Source organism: Cottoperca gobio, chromosome 14 (genome assembly GCF_900634415.1).
Source record: "Cottoperca gobio chromosome 14, fCotGob3.1, whole genome shotgun sequence".
Taxonomy (NCBI): domain Eukaryota; kingdom Metazoa; phylum Chordata; class Actinopteri; order Perciformes; family Bovichtidae; genus Cottoperca; species Cottoperca gobio.
The window spans coordinates 1,364,297-1,388,342 of record NC_041368.1 but is presented as its reverse complement, the minus strand read 5'-3'; the positions used below and the strand labels follow the sequence as shown (position 1 = coordinate 1,388,342).

The 24,046-nt window shown below is 38.2% G+C and overlaps 1 protein-coding gene across 5 annotated transcripts in view; it reads right to left on the bottom strand.

Annotated features, from left to right (window-relative positions):
* The window catches only part of ntm (neurotrimin), a 405,184-nt gene that overhangs the window by 36,774 nt on the left and 344,364 nt on the right, over positions 1 to 24,046 (bottom strand). For all 5 annotated transcript variants that reach the window (XM_029448070.1, XM_029448072.1, XM_029448068.1 and 2 more), the window contains one exon: positions 4,248 to 4,480. In XM_029448070.1, the coding sequence (XP_029303930.1) occupies positions 4,248 to 4,480 (233 nt within the window). The remainder of the gene's footprint in view (positions 1 to 4,247; positions 4,481 to 24,046) is intronic.

The following is a 24,046-nucleotide window of genomic DNA, read 5'->3' as shown; positions in this document are numbered from 1 at the left end:
CGGGCATGGTTCCAGGGACTGACTGCTCATGCTGGAGAGTCATCAAGACCCTCTGATCACATATTCTATAGGAGAGGGAGGAGAGCCGGTTCTATATAATGAACTCTCTTCAAAACCACAAACAAGTGCTAATCTCCATCACAAAACTTGACATCACTGCTTATGAAGCTGGTTTCACTGATCATGTCATTACAGTTGCTGTTTAAACACTCTGTTACAGCAAACTAATGCTTTTGCATAGAGCGCATGGCTTTACACATTCATTCATACATAAATACAGTAATGTAGTTAGCATCTGAGTTTGAAGACAATTAAACTGTGTTGTTCTTACGTGAACAAAATTAATTCTAAACTTCTCAGGTATGTATAAATAACCCTTTAACAAATATTGCAAAGGTGTTGTTTTATTGGACAGAATGTCACACAAACAATGTCCGAACTCTGAGACAGATCATTAAGACTGATTTTCATTTTCCATCATCCATAAAGGTATACTTCCATTGATAATCGGCATATCCAGGCTTCAGTATGTGTTTGTGTGCCAATTGTGATGAAGATTTCAGTTCCTCAGTTTCCAGGTTTAGTTTTAAAGAAATTTTTAAGCCAGCCCCCAGTCCTCTTTTAGGACTGTTGGTACCCTGTAGGTAAGTTGTTCAGAGGGACAGAAAAAAGACTTGACTGTACTTAGCCTAAACCTAGTGTACATCACCCTCACTAATGTAGAGGAAGATTGAGCTGGTGGTAACATATATCTGTAACTGCAGTGACCCCTGTATCTGCACTAGTCAATATGCTCTTCTGCAAGACCCTGAAGGCCTGCAGGGCATCTGCTCACTCCTGCCCCTGTGACCTGACCTGCTTGCTACATTGCATATGTTTGTGCATGACTTACAGGACTACATACAGAAACTAATTAGAAACTGCAGTGGAATTAAAAAGCTCTTGATAGGTGAGTTTAGTGATATTATTGTGTTGAAGATACAGCAGCTCTTTATTTTCATCTAATTGAACATATAGACAGGGCAGGTGGTTCAAATATTATCAATAATCAGACGAGAGTAGGAGATAATGAGTAACCCCAATTGTGTGTTGAGCTCTGATTACCAGCTGGTCTCCTCAGGCAGACATTATAGACTCACTCTCCTAATCTAAGCAGTCCTTGATCTGCTGGAGCATTAAAGCCCAACCCAGCAGCTTGGGGTCAAAGGTTAGGACATAAATCTCTGTTGTGCATGTTTTAGTATACATCTGAACATAACATGAATAATGTTTTGTAACAGAACTACACAGCCCCAAAATGCTCTGATGTTGGATAACATACTTTTCATATCAGTACTTAAAAGTGCTTAATTGAAGTCCATTGGCCATGGCCCTGAGATGATATCCCTGGTGTTCTGCATGTCATCTGTTTAAAGAATATGCTCTAGAGAACAGGGTCGTTTGTATGGCAATGGATTGACAATAAAATGCTGGTATATAAATTATATATAGATATAAATCTTTTTGTTGTATGTTTGAGAGTGCTGAAAGGACATAAAGCACCTTGAGCAAACACCAAACACCATTCAGGTAATTAGTTCAAGTTATTTGTCATTAGATACCACTCAAGTATCCCGAGGTCAAAAGTTGGACAAGAGATTGCTCTCCAAAAATCACACTATCAAAGGAATAAGAAGATTGGGCAAAGGAAAAAATTACTTCTTAACCTAATTGGTCTTTAATTCACCTGTTAAACTAATTCCTAGTCTTTGACTGGATAAAGTACCTACCTATCTACCGTAAAACTGCCCGGTCTTCTATTTGCTTCAATCACTGATGGCCTATATTTAGGAAAGGTGTCTATATGGGACAGGCCTTTAATTCCTTCAACACAAAACTTCACTCAGTAAAGATGAGGTTTGTGATGTAATTCCTTATCTGAGTGTTCTCAATTTGCAACATAGCAGCAAACAACTATTTGCTATGTAAAGATATTGTGGTGTAATGTCTACCTGAGAAGTCCCACTCCCTCTGTGTGCTGTAACCTGAGCTTCTGCTTTGTTAACATGTGTGTGTTAGCATGTTTGTGAGCTAATGGCCGGCGCTCTGCCCTGCGCTCATATGGTGGTGACTGCTGATAGCGTCGTCCAGATACACAGATTTATTTGATCTAGCTCTGAAACAGTTTTTAGGTACCCGAGGACATCCAACACTACTCCTCATCCTCTTACAACCCACCTGCCGCTTAGTGATGACCAGTAAGGTAACGAAAACCAGCATACCAAACAACATTGGTGCAGGATAAGAGGAATGCTTATGTCAGTTAAAAGTGCGGTTTTCCTTTGACAAAAGAAGTTAACAGACAGTGAGCAATGGAATTCACATGACAATAATCACAACTTGGATTAATTTTTATGAAAAAACATTTTGATTATTTTGATCGGTGAACCCTTTACTGGATAAGGATAAGGAATATAAATAATCGAGGAATGGAAACATATTCTAACTTTATGATTGCTTAAAAGGTAGGGAGTTATTTGTTTTCCATCTATAGTCTGAATGCATTTTACTTTGGTGCTCATGGTTTCCATATCATAAACTGAACCATTGAATTGTGGAGTATCTAACCCATTTAATGATGTGCTAGTGTAGTTTTTTTACAGTATGTATATATACGGGACTGTTGATGCTGGTCCATATATGAATGTTGAGCATACTAAGACATTTTAATTTATATTCAAATTGTGCTTTCTGCAGGGGCAGAGATTGCTTCTGGTTTTTGAGGAGAGTTTGTCATTTTATTTGCATTATTTAATGATGACAGCTAAGAGCCATTTTCAATTTTACATAAAGTGAAAAACTTTACGTTTGTGTCAGCAGTTGTATTTAAGAGAGAAGGTGTTTTATTTTGTTTATAAGAAGGTAGAACATATAATACCTTTTATTATCAGTTAATACATGTATAGAGTAGTGTAGGTGTACACTTTAACCATGACAACAAAGCTTAGCTTAGCTACAAGAGTTTATTGTCTGTTGTCTCAATAAAGGTGTTTGGCTTGAAGATTAGAAGTGCTGTCTATTTTAATGGTTGTCATAGAAATGGAAACAATCATCACACAACAGGATGGAAATAGCTCACCTACGGGTGCAACTGGCAATAAGCATAATTTCAACAGTGTCAAATGTTATTAAATAAAATCAATAGACAGACACTGAACTTTGAAGAAAATGTATTTGAAGAAAACTAAATTAGTGTTACTATCCTTACTACTTTCATAAATCAAAACAAATTTAATTTGGTTCATTCTTCCGAGTTTTTGGAGTTATAAATAATAGAGAGCTAAAGTTAAATAACAGCGATGTGGTTTAAAAATGTTTACTTATTGTTGCGTTTTCTTGTTTGGCATCATGTTGCAGAGGAAAGGGAGAGCATAAAGCTGCCTTCACATGATGGGAATGTTCCGCACTCACCATGAGGTCGGGCGCACAGCCTTGTGATGAAAGCAGCTAGTTACTTTTGTTTCTATGGTTACCTCCCCTACTTGCCGCTTCATACAGCTGTTATCTCATTGGTTGCACTTTGAAAAGTCAGCGTCAATCAAGGTCAAAGTAGAAATCATTTGAACTTGCTCTACTGGAGCAACTAGGGTCTGGAGTAAATGCCTTGCTCAAGGAGAGGAACATTAGATGAGCTTTATGGGGAAAACAAGATGTTAAAATCCTTTGGATAAAATGATGTGTGGAGTTGTGAAAGCGTCCTTACATAAGAGATGCAAGATACAGTGAGGCGCACCTATTTGATTTGTAGATGATCCATGCGGCATATAGTGCTGCTCATAAAATGCCATCTTAACTTCATAAGAGAGGAAGATAATAATGGCTAAGAATAGATTTCTTAAGCTGCTTTCACACGATCACATGAACGCTCTACGCTGGAGGGAGCGGTGCACTCTATAGGAAAACAACAGCGCAGCCAGCGCAGAGCGATGTTACCACTGATTATGTGAAAGCAGCTTTTAAATTAAAATATGTTTTACAATGTTTATATGACACGCCTGCTCAACTCAGACTGATACAGATGTATGGACATTTTATAGACATTTTATAGAGATTATTTTAAATTAGAAAATTACTCACACAGTTACACACAATTTGTATTAATTATATTATTAGTAGTAGAAGCAGCAGATGCAACAGTAGTAGTAGTAGTAGTAGTAGTAGTAGTAGTAGTAGTAGTAGTAGTAGTAGTAGTAGTAGTAGTATGTTACCTTGGACGAGGATGTGCACTGAGGTGGTTCTCGGTCGACTGCTTGTCTGGACTGCACACACATACTGCCCTTCATCTGTCATGTCCACGTTTTCAATCTTGATGGTAAACTCCTCTTGATTAAGGGTCACCAGACTCACTCTGGGATCCACCGACCATTTGTCTTCTCCAGCATACAGTATACTTGACCGGTTTAGCCATGCTGTGTGTGTGACAACGTCCCCCTGTGCACACCTGTGAAGCGATAAAAATAGCATTGAAAATGGGGCTTTTACCAAAGTGGACTCGTAGTTATTTTAAGAATAACTTAAGTACTCATATAATTGACGAATATGTCCAATGTATTTCCAGTATTATTGCTTTACATGAAGTATACAATCATGCTAAGTAAACAATTCAAATGCCATGTTTGTCACTCACAATAATTACTCATCTCCCATACAATATATTACTCTTTATTATTCATTGCAAATTTCTGAATGATATGTTTCTGTCTGGCCGGGCTGGACAATCATCCAACTGATTAGCAAACCTTCAACCACAGAGGAGGAACTAATCAGTAAAACTAGCTGGTGTATTTCCCATAATCCTTTTTATCAATCGTTTTCCAATACCTGGGGTTCACCATCAGACACACCACCCACTGTTTCCCCTACCATTGTCTTGGGGGGTCGCTGTGTGCGCACTTCACTTCACTACCAAATCATCTTTATTAGAATTGTGTGAATGTTTATAGTTTTTAGGATTGCTTGAGCATGATTTCGAAAACAGGGCTCTACACACAATTCACACAACCACACACTCAGATGTTTTATGGCACACTCAAGATCAGATTCTGTTTGAAGCAGTTACACATATTTATACTTTTGGGTTGGAATATTTTTCAGATATTTTTCCAGATATTGTTTGAGTCATTACAAAATGCAACTTCTGGAAACATTTGTAGAGACATGAAAGAAAGCATGAATTACAGTTTTTTCCAATAGCTATTCACATTTTGAAAACAGGCTGCTATGTTGTTGCTGTAAACAGTCACCTGCTCTCTTTTGTGTCCAGGTGGCTCGTGTATCGGTCATTTAGTCCTTGGCTATGGCATTTTGAATGGCAGTGTTTTGAAATGGCAAACAAGTGACTTTATGTCAGATTCCTGAGTCTTATGTAGAGAAGTGTATGCAGTGTGTTGCCATGTTTATAGTTCAGTATCTTTATGTCATTTTAGAGTGTTATCAATTGAGAAACGCTGTAATACGGGTCATTATACAATTTTGGCAAAATAATCGCACTTTCCAATTCCCTTATACAAAGGAGGACATTTGAATGCATGATAATATTGTAATATAAATCATCATAATGGAAATATTAATAGTATATGAGCTAGCATGTTAACAGCTTGCTTGGAATATTGACAAATTTAAAATAAGCTCGGTAACAAGACACATTGTACATATGCAAATGAAGCTCTCGAGCAGTCATCAGGTTGCTTCTGTTAATCTGCCCACACACTTGGTTTGTGACATTCAGAAGTGATTGAGACAATGAGCTGAAACCTGCACTGCTGTGCTCTGTTGCAATCACAACAGATTGCTTTCAGCAGTCACAAAATGCAGCTTTGATACAGGAGCGGGGTTACTGAACTTTGACAGTTTCCACAGAGCAACATATCTGCTGTATTTTCATGACAAATCGTTGGATCCCGCTGAGAGAGCACTGCCAAAGCTGCAGGAAACACACTCGCACTTCTGAGGGAGTGTGGCGATGGAAGAAGAAATTCATACTTTGTACAAATTATGCTTTTAGCTGCCGAATGACTGTTCATCATTTGGGTTTGTTTAATTTGCTGTTGCCTAATTTTCCAACTTACAGAAGAGCAATTGAACATTAACATGTAACATGGTGACAATGTAACAGCAGCTCAACAATTTGCAGCTGAAAGACTCACAGCTCCGTTTACGCTTTTGTTACAGAATCAGTCACTTCCACTTCAGTGGCGGCAGTAGGGTCAATGGCATCCTTGAGGCATATGTGGTGCGATGATGGGAAAAGAAGCCAAAAAAACTGATGCATGTGTGTGTGTGTTTGTTTGTGTTTAATCAATACGCAGAAGCTAAGGCTTTTACAAATAATGGATCACAGTGTATGTGAGATGGTGAGGGATCAATTTATTATGACAAAGTGGATTCAAAGTAGGGTTTTCATTTCTAATGGCTGCAGTAAATGTATTTCTCTGAGCAGCAAATGTATTTTGCACTGTCAAATGTTAACCTTTAAAAATAACACCAACAATAGCAGTGTTTGCTCTGTGCCCTGTAACATTCATTTAAAATAACATGCCACCATACCTTTTGATATAATCACTGTTCAAGCGTCTGGCTTGCATTTTGCATAATGTGACTGGATTCATTGGGACATCCTGGTCATTTTGGAATACTGCATTTTACACACTATGTATTGGGATATACTGAATCTTTTTTCTGGCATACTAAACAGTATGGTAGTATAGGTACCAGGTGATATAACTGTGGTGTGTGGTTACATGTTCAACAGAGCACTAAGGATGTACTTAATGTCTTTTTTTTACATAAAAATAAATAGATTTGTCATTATTGTGGTTATATACATTGTATTTATGGTGCTGTTAGTTAATTCATGTGCGTGCAAGTGGGAGAGCAAACCATAGTGAACACGTTGGTTTTGAAAGGCAAAACATCAATAAATATAGATCGGAACCAAGTATTAGGTTATATAAAATGCATATTCTAGAAATGATTACATTTATCTTTTTTTAATAAATGATGACTTTTAGACTTTACAACACTTGCTGGCATGTAATTCTACAAATAGTATAATAATAATAAAAAAAGTTTAGCCTAATCTTCACGTGCAACTGTAATTCGGCACATAGACTTCTAGCTCAATGATTTGTATTGTTCTACCCACATTACATTGATATTCAATATATAACAGAGTTATACAATTTATTTTCTTGCTACATTTTCCAGTTTATTTTTCATCTTCCCCCATGTTTTGTCTTGAATATGTTTTCATTTTAAGGTAACAACATACTGTGTTTTACCATGGCAACAGTACAACATAAGAATGCTTTTTATTCCTTTTAAAATTACATCACATTTTTGAAAGTGTATGAGGTGATAAAATGCATCCTAAAGTCTGCATCCTAAAGTATCGACAGCTGAGATAGGTGCACTTATGACACAGACTATAGTGCAGAAACTAGGACCACGTTGGTGTTTAACAATTGACCAAAAGTCCTGATGATGTGACATTTAAAGAATTCAGCCATCCTCCTTTTTACTTATTGCTGTATAAGGTTGAGGCTATGGTCAGTGCCTCCTACGGAAGCACAGTTGTCAGTGGTTCATATTTCATTTAAGAGGGTCAGTAACTCAGTTGTTGGTATCCTGGCCCGGTGTTTACACTGCCTTCCAATTTCCTCCTCATGAGGAGCTCTGTGCAGTCATGTTATGAGATTGCAGTTGCTGGTCTTTTGATGGAGGAAAGAGAGTAAAAGCAGCTCCAGTGCCTCTTGTGTTGAGTTTTACATGATCACGGTTTCCCGGTACATGTGAAGAAATTCTCATTCACATCTTTGTTTATGCAGTACTACACTTAAAGAGCCTGGCGTTACATCCCTAGAAGTCAAAATGTTCAGCGGGTAATTGGAATGATCCTCTTGAATGTATATTTTTAGAACTTTATTGAATAGAAAATATGGTTTGACGTAGGTTGTTATTGTTTTAAAAACTATATGCCTCACCAGCTAAATCCCCCAAGAGAGCAGCCAGATGAAAAAGGAAGGGATAAATATTTTACATACCATATATTCTCTCCTTATCGCTTCTGCACAGGTGGCAAACAAAATTTAATCCAAAAAATGTGTCAATCCTCTCAAAAGCATTAAAGGAGGAAGGCAAGGGGAGATGTGAGATTGGGATGTGCAACTGTAACCGTAAGCAAACAGCTTCTCCGCTCTCCTCCCCGCATGCTTTCTGACACTAATGTGAGCATCATTAAAAATACATGGCACTTGTTGCCCCACAATTAGATGTCGCCAGTGGACTTTGTTTACACAGTGGATCAGTTGAGTTAATGTTTAATGCTATGTCATCAGTAGCTAATTTTCCAGGAGTACAACCTTCATTTCTTTCATTATTCCGTCACTGAAGAGATTAACATTAACTTCTAATGACTCAGATGCACTGAAGATGTTCATGAAATATTAAAGCAAAAATAAATGTTTACCATGTAATGCATAGCGTCGTGGAATACAAAGAATATAATGGATTGTAATTGCAAATGTAACTGTGTTTTCAAGAATTTTACTGAAATGTGTATTTATGGTAAGAAAAAATACAGAGGTGACATAGCTTCACAAATATAATCCCAGTGTGTGTAGGTTTAGGTTGACTTCATGTGATAATGATTGAGTATAATATTTGTTCTTTTTAGGAGCTGGGGGTAGGGGTGGGCGATAAGGAGAACATCAAATTTCACAACATTTTAGGGTTGATGGCATCTGGGATGAAGATGTTAGATAAGAGAAAGCTAGCTCCGTCGCTTAACCCCCAAACCCGCAAACTAAAACGAAAGTCGAGAAAACTTAAAAGGAAATGGCGTTCCACTCTTCATTAATAGAAGAAAATAAGAACAACCCCAGGTTTCTTTTCAGCACTGTAGCCAGGCTGACAGAGAGCCACAACTCTACAGAGCCTTCTATTCCTATATCGCTCAGTAGTGACGACTTCATGAGCTTCTTTAACCATAAAAATTATAATTATTAGAGACAAAATTAATCATCTCCTGCCCTCAATCGGTAATGACTTAACTTCAACCTTAAAAAACATCTGTAACTCCGGAAATATATCTAGACTGTTTTACTTCAATCGACCATAACCAATTAACTTGTTAAGCCATCAACCTGTCTCATAGACCCGATTCCAACTAAACTGTTTAAAGAAGTTGTACCCTTAATTAAAACCTTGTTATTAAATATGATCAACCTGTCTCTATTATCTGGCTACGTACCACAATCCTTTAAAGTAGCTGTAATAAAACCACTTCTTAAAAATCCTTGAGGTTTTAGCCAACTATAGGCCGATATCTAGCCTTACCTTTCTCGCTAAGATCCTTGAGAAAGCAGTCGCAAAGCAGTTGTGTGATTATTTGTGTGGTTTAAGACCTATTTATCTGAGCGATCTCAGTTTGTATGTGTTAACGATAAATCTTCCATGACAGCCAAAGTCAGTCTGTACTTGGACCTTTTCTATTCACCTTATATATGCTTCCTTTGGGCAATATTATAAGGAACCACTCTATAAACTTTCATTGTTATGCAGATGATATCCAATGATGTCTATCAATCAAGCCAGATGAAACCAATCAATTAGCTAAACTTCAAAAATGCCTTAAGGACATTAAAACTTGGATGTCCTGTAACCTTTTGATGTTAAACACAGACAAAACTTTAGTTAATATACTTGGTCCCAAAAGCCTCCAGAACACATTTTCTAATGACATAGTAACTCTGGATGGCATTAATTAGGCCTCCAGCTCCACCGTAAGGAATCTCTGCAGTATTCTGTGTCTCTCATCTGGCAGGTTGCCACTGTTAAATGGTTACATCTGGATCATGAATCGTAGCTGCACCTGTTGCCCTGGTTCTTCCTATGACCAGAGCAACAAGGGAAACTTTTTAGACATTCTCCTGGATACATCTTTTTCATATTTGATCACATCATGTGATCTTTTACTATGTTGTCTATTCTCAACACACAACATCTATTGCACGTCTGTCCGTCCTGGGAGAAGGATCCCTTCTCAGTTACTCTCCCTGAGGTTTCTTCCATTTTCCCCCTTTAATTGTGTGTTTTTTTTAGGAAGTTTTTCCTTGTGTGGTGCGAGGGTCTAAGGATAGAGGGGGTCGTATGCTGCAAAGTCTGTAAAGCCCACTGAGACAAATGTGTCATTTGTGACATTGGGCTATAAAAATTAATTTGATTTGATGTTCTTGGGCTTAGTGGTGGGCACCACTGTATAATAACTGGAGTCGGATATATTTGTGTGTATTGTAAATATGATTGTCCAGGTGCTTTCTATATTTAAAACTACACACTGTATGACAGCAGTTGAGCCAAGTAGGGCTCAGTCCCAATCAGTGCGGCTGGGAGTCCTGCCGGTTTCATTCGAGTCATCTAACTGGGAAATGTTTGATGTTTTTTGTATATTGACTGTTGTATAAATTATCTTTACACAGGATATAGTGTAAAGATAAAATACAGAGATAAACAATACATCATCTTCTCTAAATGATTGTGGCAGCAGCCAGAATAGATTTAACTCTATGTTATGTAAGCTTAACCTCAGACACGATGTTTCTTGCAGTGCAATCAGAAATCCAGTAACATGCTTATAATACTTCAGTCTAAAATACAATTTAATCAAAAAGTTACCTCTCACTAATGGGCATCTGAGTAGACCAATATTTAGGAATCTATCCCTCAACTGTCATTGACATTACTTATGTTCCACTGTGATGAGTACAAGTGATTTCTGTAGCCATAAAAGCCTTGAAATCAAGCTTCACATATTATCAACCAGTGTACTATAATTCCTAAATAACATCAACATTACCTCTAAAACAAACATCCTCTCGTGACAGTGGTATACCTACTTCTTAATTAGTTTTAATGCAGTGTCTCATGTCTTTCTTGATAAAAGGAGGTCAGTAAAAAGCTGGTTTAAAACAGAAGCACAATTAAATCTACATCTTTAGCACACAATAGCCTGTGAATGACTAAATGTTCTGTTCATGACACAGCATGTTTTGTGTATAAATAACTGACTTCTAATCACATAACGCAACAACCAGCACTTTGCAAGTACTGTATGATGATGAAAAGGCCAAACGATGGCAAACATCACTAATATACACCTGACTGTAAATGTTCTAAAACATTTTTGAGTTTCTAGAAAAGCGCTATACAAATGTAACGTATTATTATTATAATTTTATTTCTCAAATTCACTACATGCAAATATTATCATCACATAGAAGGCATATGATATTATTATATCAGAATTGAATGAGTGTATGTCCCAGTGCTACGAGTATTTATGTTTTCCATCTCTGTGCTGAACAAAGCAGATAAACAAGCGCTGTCACGACCTGATGGAAAGAGAGCCACTTGAGCTGCGTAATGTCTCGCCATAATCACAATGATATATTAAGCCTCACTAGTTAAGCTGATGGGTCCATTAATTAACCCAATCTATGCATTCATTAGGAAACTTTTCTGTGTCAACATACTTGTCACCATGTAACGTGGGTGGAATAAATCAGCTTGATGCATCTTGAGGCACTACAGTAGTATTAGAAAGGCTCTAATATGTGCTCTTCACATTATGACAGCCACCATGACGTGACATACATCATGGGGTGTAAGATATTATATGGACCGGTCATCAGTGAAACCAGTTTAAGTGAAGAGTAATCACTGAGCCCGACTCTTTATTATTCAGCTAAAAAGAACTACCTCAAGGTTAACAGATTTCTGTATACTTATGAATTGGTTGTTCTGAACGCAAGATTGGCCCAGTGGTGTAGCGATGTCTTGGTAGGTGGGTATACAGTGACTTCATTGTGTTCCCTTCATATTTGTAGTTGCGTGTGCCTGGATAGCTATATGAAGTTTTATCTGATCAAGAGGGTGACCAAAGGGTCACCAAAGGGTGAGACCGCTCGGGAGGAAGGGCAAGAGGAAGGCCAGATGGGCGTAGCCGATATGGAAACCGAGTAGGATGTTGACCAGACGGCCGTAGCAGGAGGGCAAACGGACAGGCGGGACCATACTGGAGGGCGAACAGAAGCCTAGGGCCGCACAGGAGGTCTGCGACAAAGGAGGAGCCCCTCTGGAGAACGAAGTAGGTGGCAAGACCCCTCTGGAGGACAAAGGCCGAGACATGACCACCAACGAAGTTGGGAGAGTGCAGGTGGAAGTTAGTACCGCCGCAGCTCATTAGGGGACACCAGAACAGGGGACTACCTCAGCTCGGCGGTGGGAACAGGAACAGGGTATTGCTGCAGCTCAGCAAGAGAAGAAGCGGACTGCTGCAGCTCTGCAGGGAGAAGAGGAACTGGGGACTGCCACAATTCGGCAATCGGGGATGTTTAAAAAGTCTCTAAGCCACTCCTCAGCCAGGGCTTATCAGTCACTTTCTTGGGTGCCATCATTACAAGAAACCAGTTGGACCTCCCTACAAGAGGCTCTTTTACCTACATGAACACAAATGAGGAAATATGAAAGCTCATAAAGTTCATCCTCAAGCAGATCTGCTGGGTCCATTTTAGGTCGGTTTGTTAGATGCAGTTAAAAATAGGACCCAAGCGCAGTACACACAACAGGCAGGTTGCAAACAAAAAGCAAGCTTTAATAAACAAAGCTGAATACTACACAACGGTATAAAACAAAACTGAGGGAGAAGGTCAAGGCAACAGAAAACAGGACACACCAGGTTGGCACGAGGACACACCAGGATCAACAATGGGACACACAGGTATATATATATATATATATATACAGACAACTAATCAGTAGAGACATGATACGGCTGGAGGAGGCAGGCAAAGACATACGGGCAGCAGGTGATTAGACACAGGAGGATCAAATCAGGGCGGGAAAACTCAATACAGGAAGTAAAACGAGACATGACACAAGGTGAGTGTTCTTTACAAAGTAAAAGAGGAAACAGAAAAACTAAAAGCTCTATATTGTTTTATTTTCAAGGTTATGATTAGGAACTCACAGCGTTTGGTTATAGCTAGACAAATATGGAAGTTATATCACATAAATGAAGCATCACTTTCAGTAATAAGATAACGTCCTATACTGTACAGCATAAAATAAGAGAGCTAAAGGGAATTGTATCATGGCTCAGTGTGAAGGACATGCAGCGTGAGATACATTAAACAGATTGCTTAAACTGTCCCTGGCTTATTGCCAGTCTCTTTAGCTGAACGTTGGCTCAAGGAATAAAAGAGGATGAGTTTGTTTTAGATTGTGGGAATATCAACCGCCTTCCAAATGGCAGAACTGCTAAGTCATGGTCGAGATGGAGGAGATGAAAAATTACAATCAATTTAACATTTCCTTTGCACAATGTAAATGCGGAAGAATAATGACACCATCGGTGTCTAGATTGGTTCTCTATGAGCCTCACTTTCACTGCTTTCAGGATGCATTTCAGTCTGTTGGCGGATTACGTTCCCTTTTTTAAAGTAAAAGCCTAGACACATACTCTGCATCACTGCCTACCAGAGAGCCTTTCACTGAAAGGCAACTGAAAAAAACAGCTTACATATCAACAGAATAGCTAGCGGAACAACCGGAAGATGTTAACTGTGAAAAAAGCAAAGACGTAAATAAAAAACAGTTTCATAAATGAGGCTCTAGAAGGCCAGTTTGTGAGCTGCGTGTTGGTTTGTATTTGTGCGAACCGTGGTGTACCGGGGCCGGTAACTTGGCTCCACTTTTGGAATGTGTCTGCTAGCTTTGTGTTAAAGGGTTTTATTTAACCAGTGCTGCTTTCTTTTACTGAAAGTTGTTTTGAGAAGGAGTTTTTAAATCGTTTAGTGAGCCTTTTACTTATTTGTTATTAAATGACTGTTTTTGATTATACAATTCAGTTTCCCTTGATTCTTTTTCCCTGGGTTATTTAATTGTTACTCCCCTCATTCAATGGAGTACCGGAATATAACACAAGTAACACTTTGAATTACTATATTGTACCACACATTTTCTAATTATTTGCAACATTATTCCTGTGATTCAACCTTTGGACTGAAATGCAATCCAAATTCTAAATTATTTAAACATATGCATACATTTAAAACAATACCTGCTACTAAATGTTACTAATTTAGTAACTAGAGCATTTCTCAGTGCCAATGAGGGGAGCCACCTTCAGCTTTGTTTGTTCTTTGTGCTGGGTGATATAACACACGATTGAACCGGCTGAAGCACTATGTAGGTGATCTTCCCTGTGTGAAATGCTATGTTTCTATGTTTTAATAGGATCTTAGATAGATACAAAAGAGAGAAACTCAGACTTTACAAAAATGAGGAAAGGAAACACACATTACCGGACACACTTTGATTCCTAAATTTATCTGGGAGGTCGAGTCCACAAACACCACAGCAATCACTACTTCACTCTCTTGGGTGTTTCAAGAACCAAAGCCAACAGCCTCTGAATCCTCATATCCAAGAGCAGCTTCAGACATTGTATTTATTTGATATAATCGCATCTTAATGTGTAAAAAAATATTAATTTAACTGTCACTGCCTGCAGGAGTAACATGTGAACTCTTAAACTAAGTGGTAATTTCACTTTAAAAGCAGCATGGACTGCCTTGCAAGCAGCAAGTCTACTCTTTTAAATATTTATTTAGTCTAGGCAGGCGTGATTAAGATTACTTAAGAGTCATAAATATGTTTAATATATAAGCTTGGACATATTCCAGGGAGCATTACAACGGTCAGCTCATCATCGCTGTAGTGTAACTGCTGAGCCGTTTGTACGACTGTGCCCCATATGGCCGGTTACCACAGATTTTTAGTTAGTTACTTTTTTCAATTCAGCTCATAGCAGTGATTGAGAAAATAGGCAGAATGTGAAAGAGACTATCATGTTGAACAAGTTACAGTTTTTCTTGTATTGTTTATTGGGGCTTCAATCTGGATTTTTCCAGCATGCAGGCATTAGAGTGTCTGATTGAGAACAGATCCGGACCATTTGTTGAGGTATTTTGATCCACCTAAATGTTGTCTTTGAAAAACACATCTGCAATGTCTGATTGTGTGCGATAGAGATGCAAGAAACAAATAAACAGAAAAAGACAAAACTCCAACTTGCTAGGTGGTAATCTGCAATTTGTTCTTATTTAGCCATACTAATGGCATGATTCTAGGAATGGCAATGTTGATGACAATATCTCTGTTGGATAAATTGTCATGAATTTTGGATCAGACATTCATGTCCACCCGAGGATTCATTGTAATAACTTAGTTGATGCTAACATGCTCTTAAAATGTGCATAATGAGAAAATGCGACTACAATTTGAGCTTAATTCTAATACATTTTGAGATGCACACAAGCTGTTTCCGACCATTTCTGTAACTTTCTGAAACATTTATTCAAAAATTAGAAAAATAATGTATTCAAACTGTTCAAATTCAGTTTGTACAGAAGCATAGACTGTATAAATGATGGACGTAGTCTTTGTGACGCCACCAATAGGTTTCTGAAGAGCAGTTGTTAAGCTCAATGTGGTTAGCCCAAGCCGTCCCCATTCCGCCTAACCCCCTGGCTGATATCCAAAAATGGGCAGAGAGGTGGAGTGGCACCCACCACTGTTAGTGAGTGGTGGTGGTCTAGTGGTTTAGTGGTTAGGCTTCCAAATCAAACACCAGTTGTGAGTTCACAATGGCTGCCACCATTGCGACCCCGAGTTGCTCCAGGTGGACTGTCCCTGTAGTTACTTTGGTGTAAGTCACTCTGAATAAGAGCATCTGCTAAATGACAAAATGTAATGGAAGTGGCAACGCCTCATTATGCATAACTTTAAGACTTAATTTAAATTGAAACGGGGACTTATATAAAAATGTAACCCCATATATTTGTTATGAACAGCGAAATTAACTATAAAGAGCATAACTTGTTTATTTCTGCTGTAAAGTTGGGCGGTTGACGCTTGGTTTAAAATAGGACCTTCAAATTCACTATTGGCTTGTCCTGGTTTATGCCCTGTTGATCTATCAGTAAACTAAGCTAATAAATAAAAATGGAGGAGGACACTAGCCAGTAAAGCTGTGCTGATCAGATAATCACAAAAACTAAGCAATTGGAGAAGCAGCTTGTGGACATATTCTTGGCTCTGTACTGTAGATGGCAAAATGAGGAAGGTTCTTTGTCAATTTTGTTAAAAAAAATAGATCTTGAGAAAGTGACTATTCTGACATATTTCACTTTCACTTTGTTATGTTCATGGACTCCTTTTAAAGAAAATCAGAACACATAATGAAAACTCATATTCATACTGCATGTAATGTAGCGAGCATATAATAAAAAAAACAATAACTAGTTGCATTTTCAGTTGCAAAATAAAACTTTCAATTATATGTGAAAAATCTAAAGCAACACAAAACTTTAACAGCAGGTATATGTAATCTAAGACGGAAGAATCTAACGGGGATGAAATGAACATGCAATCAAAGATGACATAAAAGAGCAACCAGTAAACAAAACGTGCCATGTAGCTGTCATAAAGCTTCACACCTGTCAGGTAAAGTAGTACCTTGTAGTTTCTATGTTTATTGTTTAACTGCTTTGAGAGCTGTTGACAGGAGAAGGCTGATGAGCTATTGTGGCGATTAAAGGTGCATGAGGAGTTCAATACTATAAAACAAGCAATACAATAAAGACAGAAGCACTGGCGAAACTCTCAGGGACCATTAATGTGTACATGTGTAGCCTTCAAGTTATCCCCTCACTTCTGAAAACGTTTGCAAGAGAAATAGAAGCAGTGGAGAAGCATCTGCAAAGGAATGTGGCAGAGCTCTCTAACTAGCTGTAATGTGTAATGTAAACTGTGAGATTGCACTCCTATTGCCATTGTGTTTTTTTTAGCTTCAATTATCTGTGCAGTTTAGAAGTACAAATGTATTTAGAAACAATTTCACACAAACTACCTAAAGGAAAACTCTTACAATTAAGTATTGAACTTCCCTAAAGCTGAAGGGTTGATGACAGAGACACAAACAATAGAATGGTGAAAATCGAAGCAGCAGAGGCTGACTTTTGGTGCATAGTTTTGGTCAAGCTTCAGAAACTATGGATAATACATTTCCCACAATGCAATTAGATATCATCTGTCAGGAGACCATCTATGCCTGGTAAACACCCACACTTTTTCTACTCCACACCTCCACCTTGTGATGCAGGTTTTCAGTTGAAACGATGACCATGATGCCATCACTATTACATCATCTGGCTTTAGAAAAGGCCCCTTCTCAGCCACAGACGATATTATACAACAGAGAAGTTCTCTGCATGACGAGTAAGCTGACCTTCATGTGTAAAATGTGTTAGTAATTAGATGTTCAGAACAGTAAATATGTTTCCTCTGAGGTATATTGACAAAATGATTAATACTGGCATATAGCAGCAGACAAACAGACAAACAATCTGTCCCCATATGATTCCACCCAATCTCAAAATACATGAACCACTCGTCAGATTTGCTGTGTAGGAGTTTTTCATGTAGATGCTTTATTTTGTTAAAATCGTGATATTTTTTATTATCATATGGCTACATTATGCAATGGCCTATATGCTTTGAGACACAACATACCTATATACTTTATGATTTTCATACCTTATTGCTGACAGGCCTGCTTGTGTTTCAATAATTGCATGCATGTGAGATAATAACCTGCTTTGTCTTGTATTGTAGTAGTGTAGTGTCACCTGCACCCCCACACTGTATGTCTTCATACTGAGCCTGAGCTGGAACAAATAGCTTTCATAGCAACTGAGCTGGAACAAATGTAATCTCTTACACAGCATTTAATAAGTTGATTTGGGCCCACCCTTTGAACGAATAAAGACATGCCTTTTAATTGCAGTTGATTCTGCTAAGCAAGCCTGTTATCATATTCTCTTAAGATAAGCTTGTGTGAGCTAATTTCCATTTATAACCGTTATATACAGAGTGAGCTGGCTGTTTTATAAAAATGCCCTATTTACATTTACACTGAAAGAAAAGGCAATATGAAAAGAACAAAGGGAAAAAGCAGAATAATAAACAATGGAGGCACGGTTACAGGAAAGTACCGTACGTTGGCAATTATTGAAAATGGTGTTGAATTACTATCGATGATTAGAATTTTTCAGGTGCTTCTATCAAATATTTCATTACAACAGCAGAAGCAGTTGTTCCTTAATGTGCTATGGTACTTCGACAAGAACTCATCAGGTCAAAGGAGAGAATTAAATGGTCAAGTGAAAAATGTACTATACTATAAAGTATATAGCAAGTATATAGTTATAACTATATACACATATATATATATATATATATATATATATATATATATATATATATATAGTTTTCATGATCTGGACAGCAAGCAGACTTGCACTAAAATGTAGCTACTGTGTTTGGTTGATGATTTTGCAAGGACCAAAGGCAGATTTGAGCCTTCCACCCATGCCCAGGGGAACATTGTCTCATAATTGGTCCGTGACCACATCGCTGCTCCAGTTTATCTTCACATGGTTTGGAGAGGTCACTCATGGGTCATGTGGCTGAGTCAGGTTGTGCTTGTTCTTGTCCTCAGGGAGACCCTTAAAAAGGGGAGGAAACACTTGTTTGGGGAGAATAAGATTTGTCCCAGAAGGAGCTTCAGTGGGCTCAGAGCAATTGACATGGCCAAGTAATATCCACACATAGCACCCAGTGTTTCCTGCTGTGTCTCAAACTGACACATGATAGGCCAGTTAGACCTCCACCAGCACCATCCCCCTCCCACCCTCTGTGTTCACAAAGCTAAAAGAGAGCGAGGACACTGGCTGGTGGGACTTGGCGAGCAGCTCCTCTGATGATAATCGAGGCTCAGTGTCTGAGAAGGTGTATGAGCTTTGCTTAATTGAGCTGAACACAAAGCTAAGCCAGGGATAAAAGTATCGCTGTGAATATTATTAACGCACTCACGGCTCTACACATCAGGCCAAATTTGCTGGAGCACTCACTTCCACTTGACTTGTATAAACGTTTTCATACAGCAAATGCAATAAATCAGATGCCACATACCAGAGGATTCAAGCGCTTCCATTACTCCCTGCAACAAAACTACAGAAAATTAAAAGGGGCAAATTTAAAGTATTAAGTTTGCTAATGGCTTGAACGTCTAAGACATTTTTCAGTCTCGGGAGATTCAGCAAGTAGCTGGCCCATATGCAGGAATCATGCGGTTCATTTATCAACCCACTCTGGACAAATTCCATTAAAGGCTGCGATGCTTATCTCTCCGATAGCTTGGTCTTGTCTGATGAAAAGGAACAAAACTTTAAAAATGTGAGACGTGAGACAAGACTCACAATGTCGTCAAGAAAAACATTGTCCTGCTTGAGTTAATAGAATTTACAGTAGTCAATGCCCAAAAGGATTGTATAACTTCTAAAAGACCTTTCATGCATTCTTTGAGTTCACAACTCCGACTCTGAAGTATCAATGGAGAGTTTGTCTTTTGATAATATCCCAGAAACAGAGGACTTTGTTCTTTGGTTTATAGCTTTTGGAGACAAAGTCATATTCACTTATACATACTGACTGAACTGCCAGCAGATCAGAGGAATAACATACAGAATATGAATAGTACTTCTTAACAGCGCAGAATTGTACCAAACCTACATTTTATAGTCTGATGTCTTGCACACGTGTACATGTGCAGAGAAATGTGTTCTGATGGAGAAATCTTTGGGTAATCAGGTTTCTCTAATCCCAGACCCTGATTTGCTAACGAGGTTGCTCGTTGACTTTCAAGAAATCAGATAACTGGAGAAAACCGACTACAGTCGTTATCTGTTATCTGTTATCTGATTTCTAGTGAACTAGTGAACAGTTTAAATGGGCATTTCAGTAACTGGGTTACAACCCAGTTAAAATGTTCATTAGTTTGTTTTGCATCCAGTTGTGCTGAAATCGGCAAATATTCTGTGTCTTTGTTACTTGGAATAAAAATGTGAAAATATGCATTGTTTAACCCATAATAGACCTGCACTGTCCGACACATCACAGGAGTCTGGACGTTACCTTCTGTCAACAATATTTAGGTTTTCGACTGTCAGTCACACTTTGAAGGAGACGCCCAGGTGAGAGAAGTGTTCCATACTTTTTTGTGTGAAAAAACAATGCCAAACTGTTCCAGAGCCCAAACCAGGAAATATAGACAATAGAGGAACAACATCGGGTTATCAATAGCAATTGAGACATAATGCCAAGACAAAATGAACATCTAATGAGGTACATATACACCATGTTGAGTTAAACCCAACACTCAAATGTGTTGTTTACAAAATATTATTAAATAAACAATAACACTTGTATTGCATCAGTAATAAGCAATATGACAATACGTTTAAAATAATTGTGTGTGTGTTCATAAACAGACTAATGGAGCCACTAATTTCTGACGGGCCTTTTGCAATTTACTGCCAAGCTGGGGCGGCCGGCAACATGAAGGAGATCACATTTCAGAGGAAGTGCAAGGAGAGAAGATGCGCACAGCAAACATGTTTTTTTTACAAAGTGCATGTGTTTTTTGTGGTGACGAAGGGAAGAGAAGAGTTAGTTTAAAAAGAAAACTGATACTAAAGTGCCGGGCTGCTCCATCTGTGCGCATTGCCATCTTGGATTATCACCTCAAAACGGACATGGCGACTTACATTGGGAAAGAGACATCTGTAAATCAGCGTATCCTTTTTTTTTTTTAAAGGTAAATCAACTTCCCAGTACGAACACTTGAATAGCCCTTGTTTAAATCATTAGGTCCTAAAATTTGTAAAATGCACTAACAGCTGAATCCAGAGTGATTTACCCTCCATTCATGTGACTGTGACGGAGCGGCTGGAAGGCGGGGTTTAAGGAAAACGCATGCTCTATGGGCACCATGGAAGCAGAAGATCGCAAGAAGATCTGGGTAATTTTATACTTGGAAGTCCAGCCATTTGGGCTTCATGCGCCAGGGACCACCTTTCCTAGCAATGAACGGGGCTTCGCCTCCAACGCTATATCCAGTCCTTTTAATATATCCGTGATAAACACTGCAGGAAATGGGTGGCTGCTCAGTCAAGTGTGACACCTGGTGTTTGGCTTAATATTAAACCTGTTTGAACATTTGTACACTGCCCCAACCCTACTTTGAGATAATATTCCTTCCTTACTAAAACTACCCCAAGCAGCAGAATGCTTGCTTTCGTACCAACACGTGTTAAAATAAAGTATTGTCCGTCTCTTTTCCTACTGGGACAAATGCCAGGACATCATTTGACCAGCCAAACATGCATACTAATTGTCATTCAGTTACATTCATTAAAAACCTTGAAATAACTCAAAACTGATGTATGAATGTCTGAAAGCTGTAAATAATTGAAATAATTAAGAAGAATTATGTTCAGTCAGTTTAATGCTTTAACTCCAAATCATAAGAGTCTGGACAGCTGCACAGACACATACAAATGAAGGTGCCTTTTGCAAATAATACCCACTGGCCTCTCATCAACTAAGCAGGGGCAGCGAAACATGAAGCATGGTGCAGCTTACTTGTCATGCTGAGGCATTTTAGACCTCCAAAGGTTCCCCATGGCCCAGGTCATCTGTCAAGAACACATGCCAAATACCATCCAGCTCAACTGTGACTGCTAATGACGATACACTTTTGTCCTCAGCTCAATGCACGTATAATTTAATAGTTCTGAAAAGATTATTGTATGAATGTTGCAGACATAAAGCAGCATGTAATGGGAACTAAATCCCCTTACAATCCATTTAGCTCCAGAGCTTTATGTAGTATGGGAAGTATAGATATTTTACAACATTTTTAATGAATAATAATTAAAAAGCAATTGCAGGATACTTGCACTAACCATGACCAGACATTCCCCCTATGTTCCACACTGATGTGCAGGAGGGGCAAAGGTTATTACAATATGTATCGACAAGACAAGAAGTGTCTTCAAACAAGTAATTATGATAAGTAAGATCCTGGCATTAAATCATGTGTAACATTTAGAGCATCAGGGCTTCATGTCAGTGCTACAAAGATGTAGAAGAAAATCAAACCAAACTTTCGTCCAGTGTGGGACATCTTGTTGCACTCAAAAGACAAACTGATCCTGTCGTGTTGTCTGAGCAGAAAAGATCTAACAAAAGAAAAAGCTGGACATGAGCTTTGGCTGCAGCTTGTATTCATAAATAATGAAAAGGGGCCATGAGAAACATAGAAAGGACAACAAACAATCTTTGTATAGGATGTAAGGAGAAGCCTAAATGTGCCCCTGAAGAGCTCATGCGGCCCCTTCCATTGTACTCACGTCGTTTACCTCCAACAGCACGTTTGGCACAGGGAACATCACACTGTACTCATACGTTGTATTTATTTTAACACTTTTACTTCCTCACCATAAATGATGCTTAATTTTAAACATTACATGAACTATATGAAATACATATAATGAATCATCATCGTCACATTTTCTGAGGTTATTTTCCAGCTTATGGATTTGGAAAAACACACTGACAACTAAAGGAGCGTCTGATCCTCTGCTTTTCAGCATATGTGTGTGTGTTTGTGTGTGTTTGTTTGTGTGTGTGTGTGTGTGTGTGTGTGTGTGTGTGTGTGTGGTTACATTTTAGTGCTGAGGTTATTACTGTTTGGAGTTACACTGATAACTGCAATGGATTGCCATTGTGTTTTGTATTATTCTTATTCTTATTATTAATCAAAAGAATAATAATAATGATGATAATGACAAGCAGGTACAATCGGGTTTTCTCAGGCGGGTGGCGTCTCCCTTAGAGATAGGGTGAGAAGCTCAGCCATCCGGGAGAGACTCGAAGTAGAGCCGCTGCTCAGCCTGGGAACGCCTCAGGATCCCCCAGTTGGAGCTGGAGGATGTGGCCCGGAGAAGGGAAGTTTGGGGTTCCTTACTGGAGCTGCTGCCCCCGCGACCCGACCCCGGATAAGTGGTAGACGATGGATGGATGGATGATAATAATGATAATACTAATACTAATAATAATACTAATAATACTAATAATAATAGTAATGATAATAACGATGATGATAATAATAATAACGATAATAATAATGATAATGATGATAGTAATAATAATAATAATAATAATAATAATAATAATAATAATAATAATAATAATAACAATGCTAATGATGATAATAATATTAATCATAATAATGATAATACTACTACTACTACTACTACTACTACTAATAATAATAATAATAATAATAATAATAATAATAATAATAATAATAATAATAATGATAATAATAATAATATTAATGAAAATGATAACGGTAGTAATAATAATATATATTAATAATAATAATGATGATGATGATGATGATGATGATGATGATGATGATGATGATGATGATGATGATGATGATGATGATGTGTGCATATGTATATATATATAATGTTTAACATCCCACTGCATTCTGATTTGGGGATGGCAATCCATCTTCTTGATGTTAGTCTTCACTCTAATTTAGTAAAGACTAAATTAGAGTGAAGACTAACTGCTAACACTCTAACAGTTAGTCTTCACTCTAATGTATTATTACAGCAGTAACCACCACATATTCCTGCTCCCTTGAGTCCACATATCATCGAGCTTTCCAACCTTTTTCATAACTCAACAAACAAACACAGTCAACATGTGTGCAACATTTTTGCTGAACAAAACATGTTGGTTCTACATCAATAAGTGTGGTTTGTAAATGGTATGCTATTGCCTGTCTATAAATGGAGGTGGGCTAGCTGTATCATAGGCACTGGAGCCCAGAGTAAATTTTGTGTGGATGGAGATAAATGAAAAGAATGATTCCTACAATATGGGCTGGATAGCCATCCTCAATCTCCAATTCTCTCTAGTCTGGCACACAGAGACAGTCGGTGGCAAAGGCTAAGTGGATAGTTGG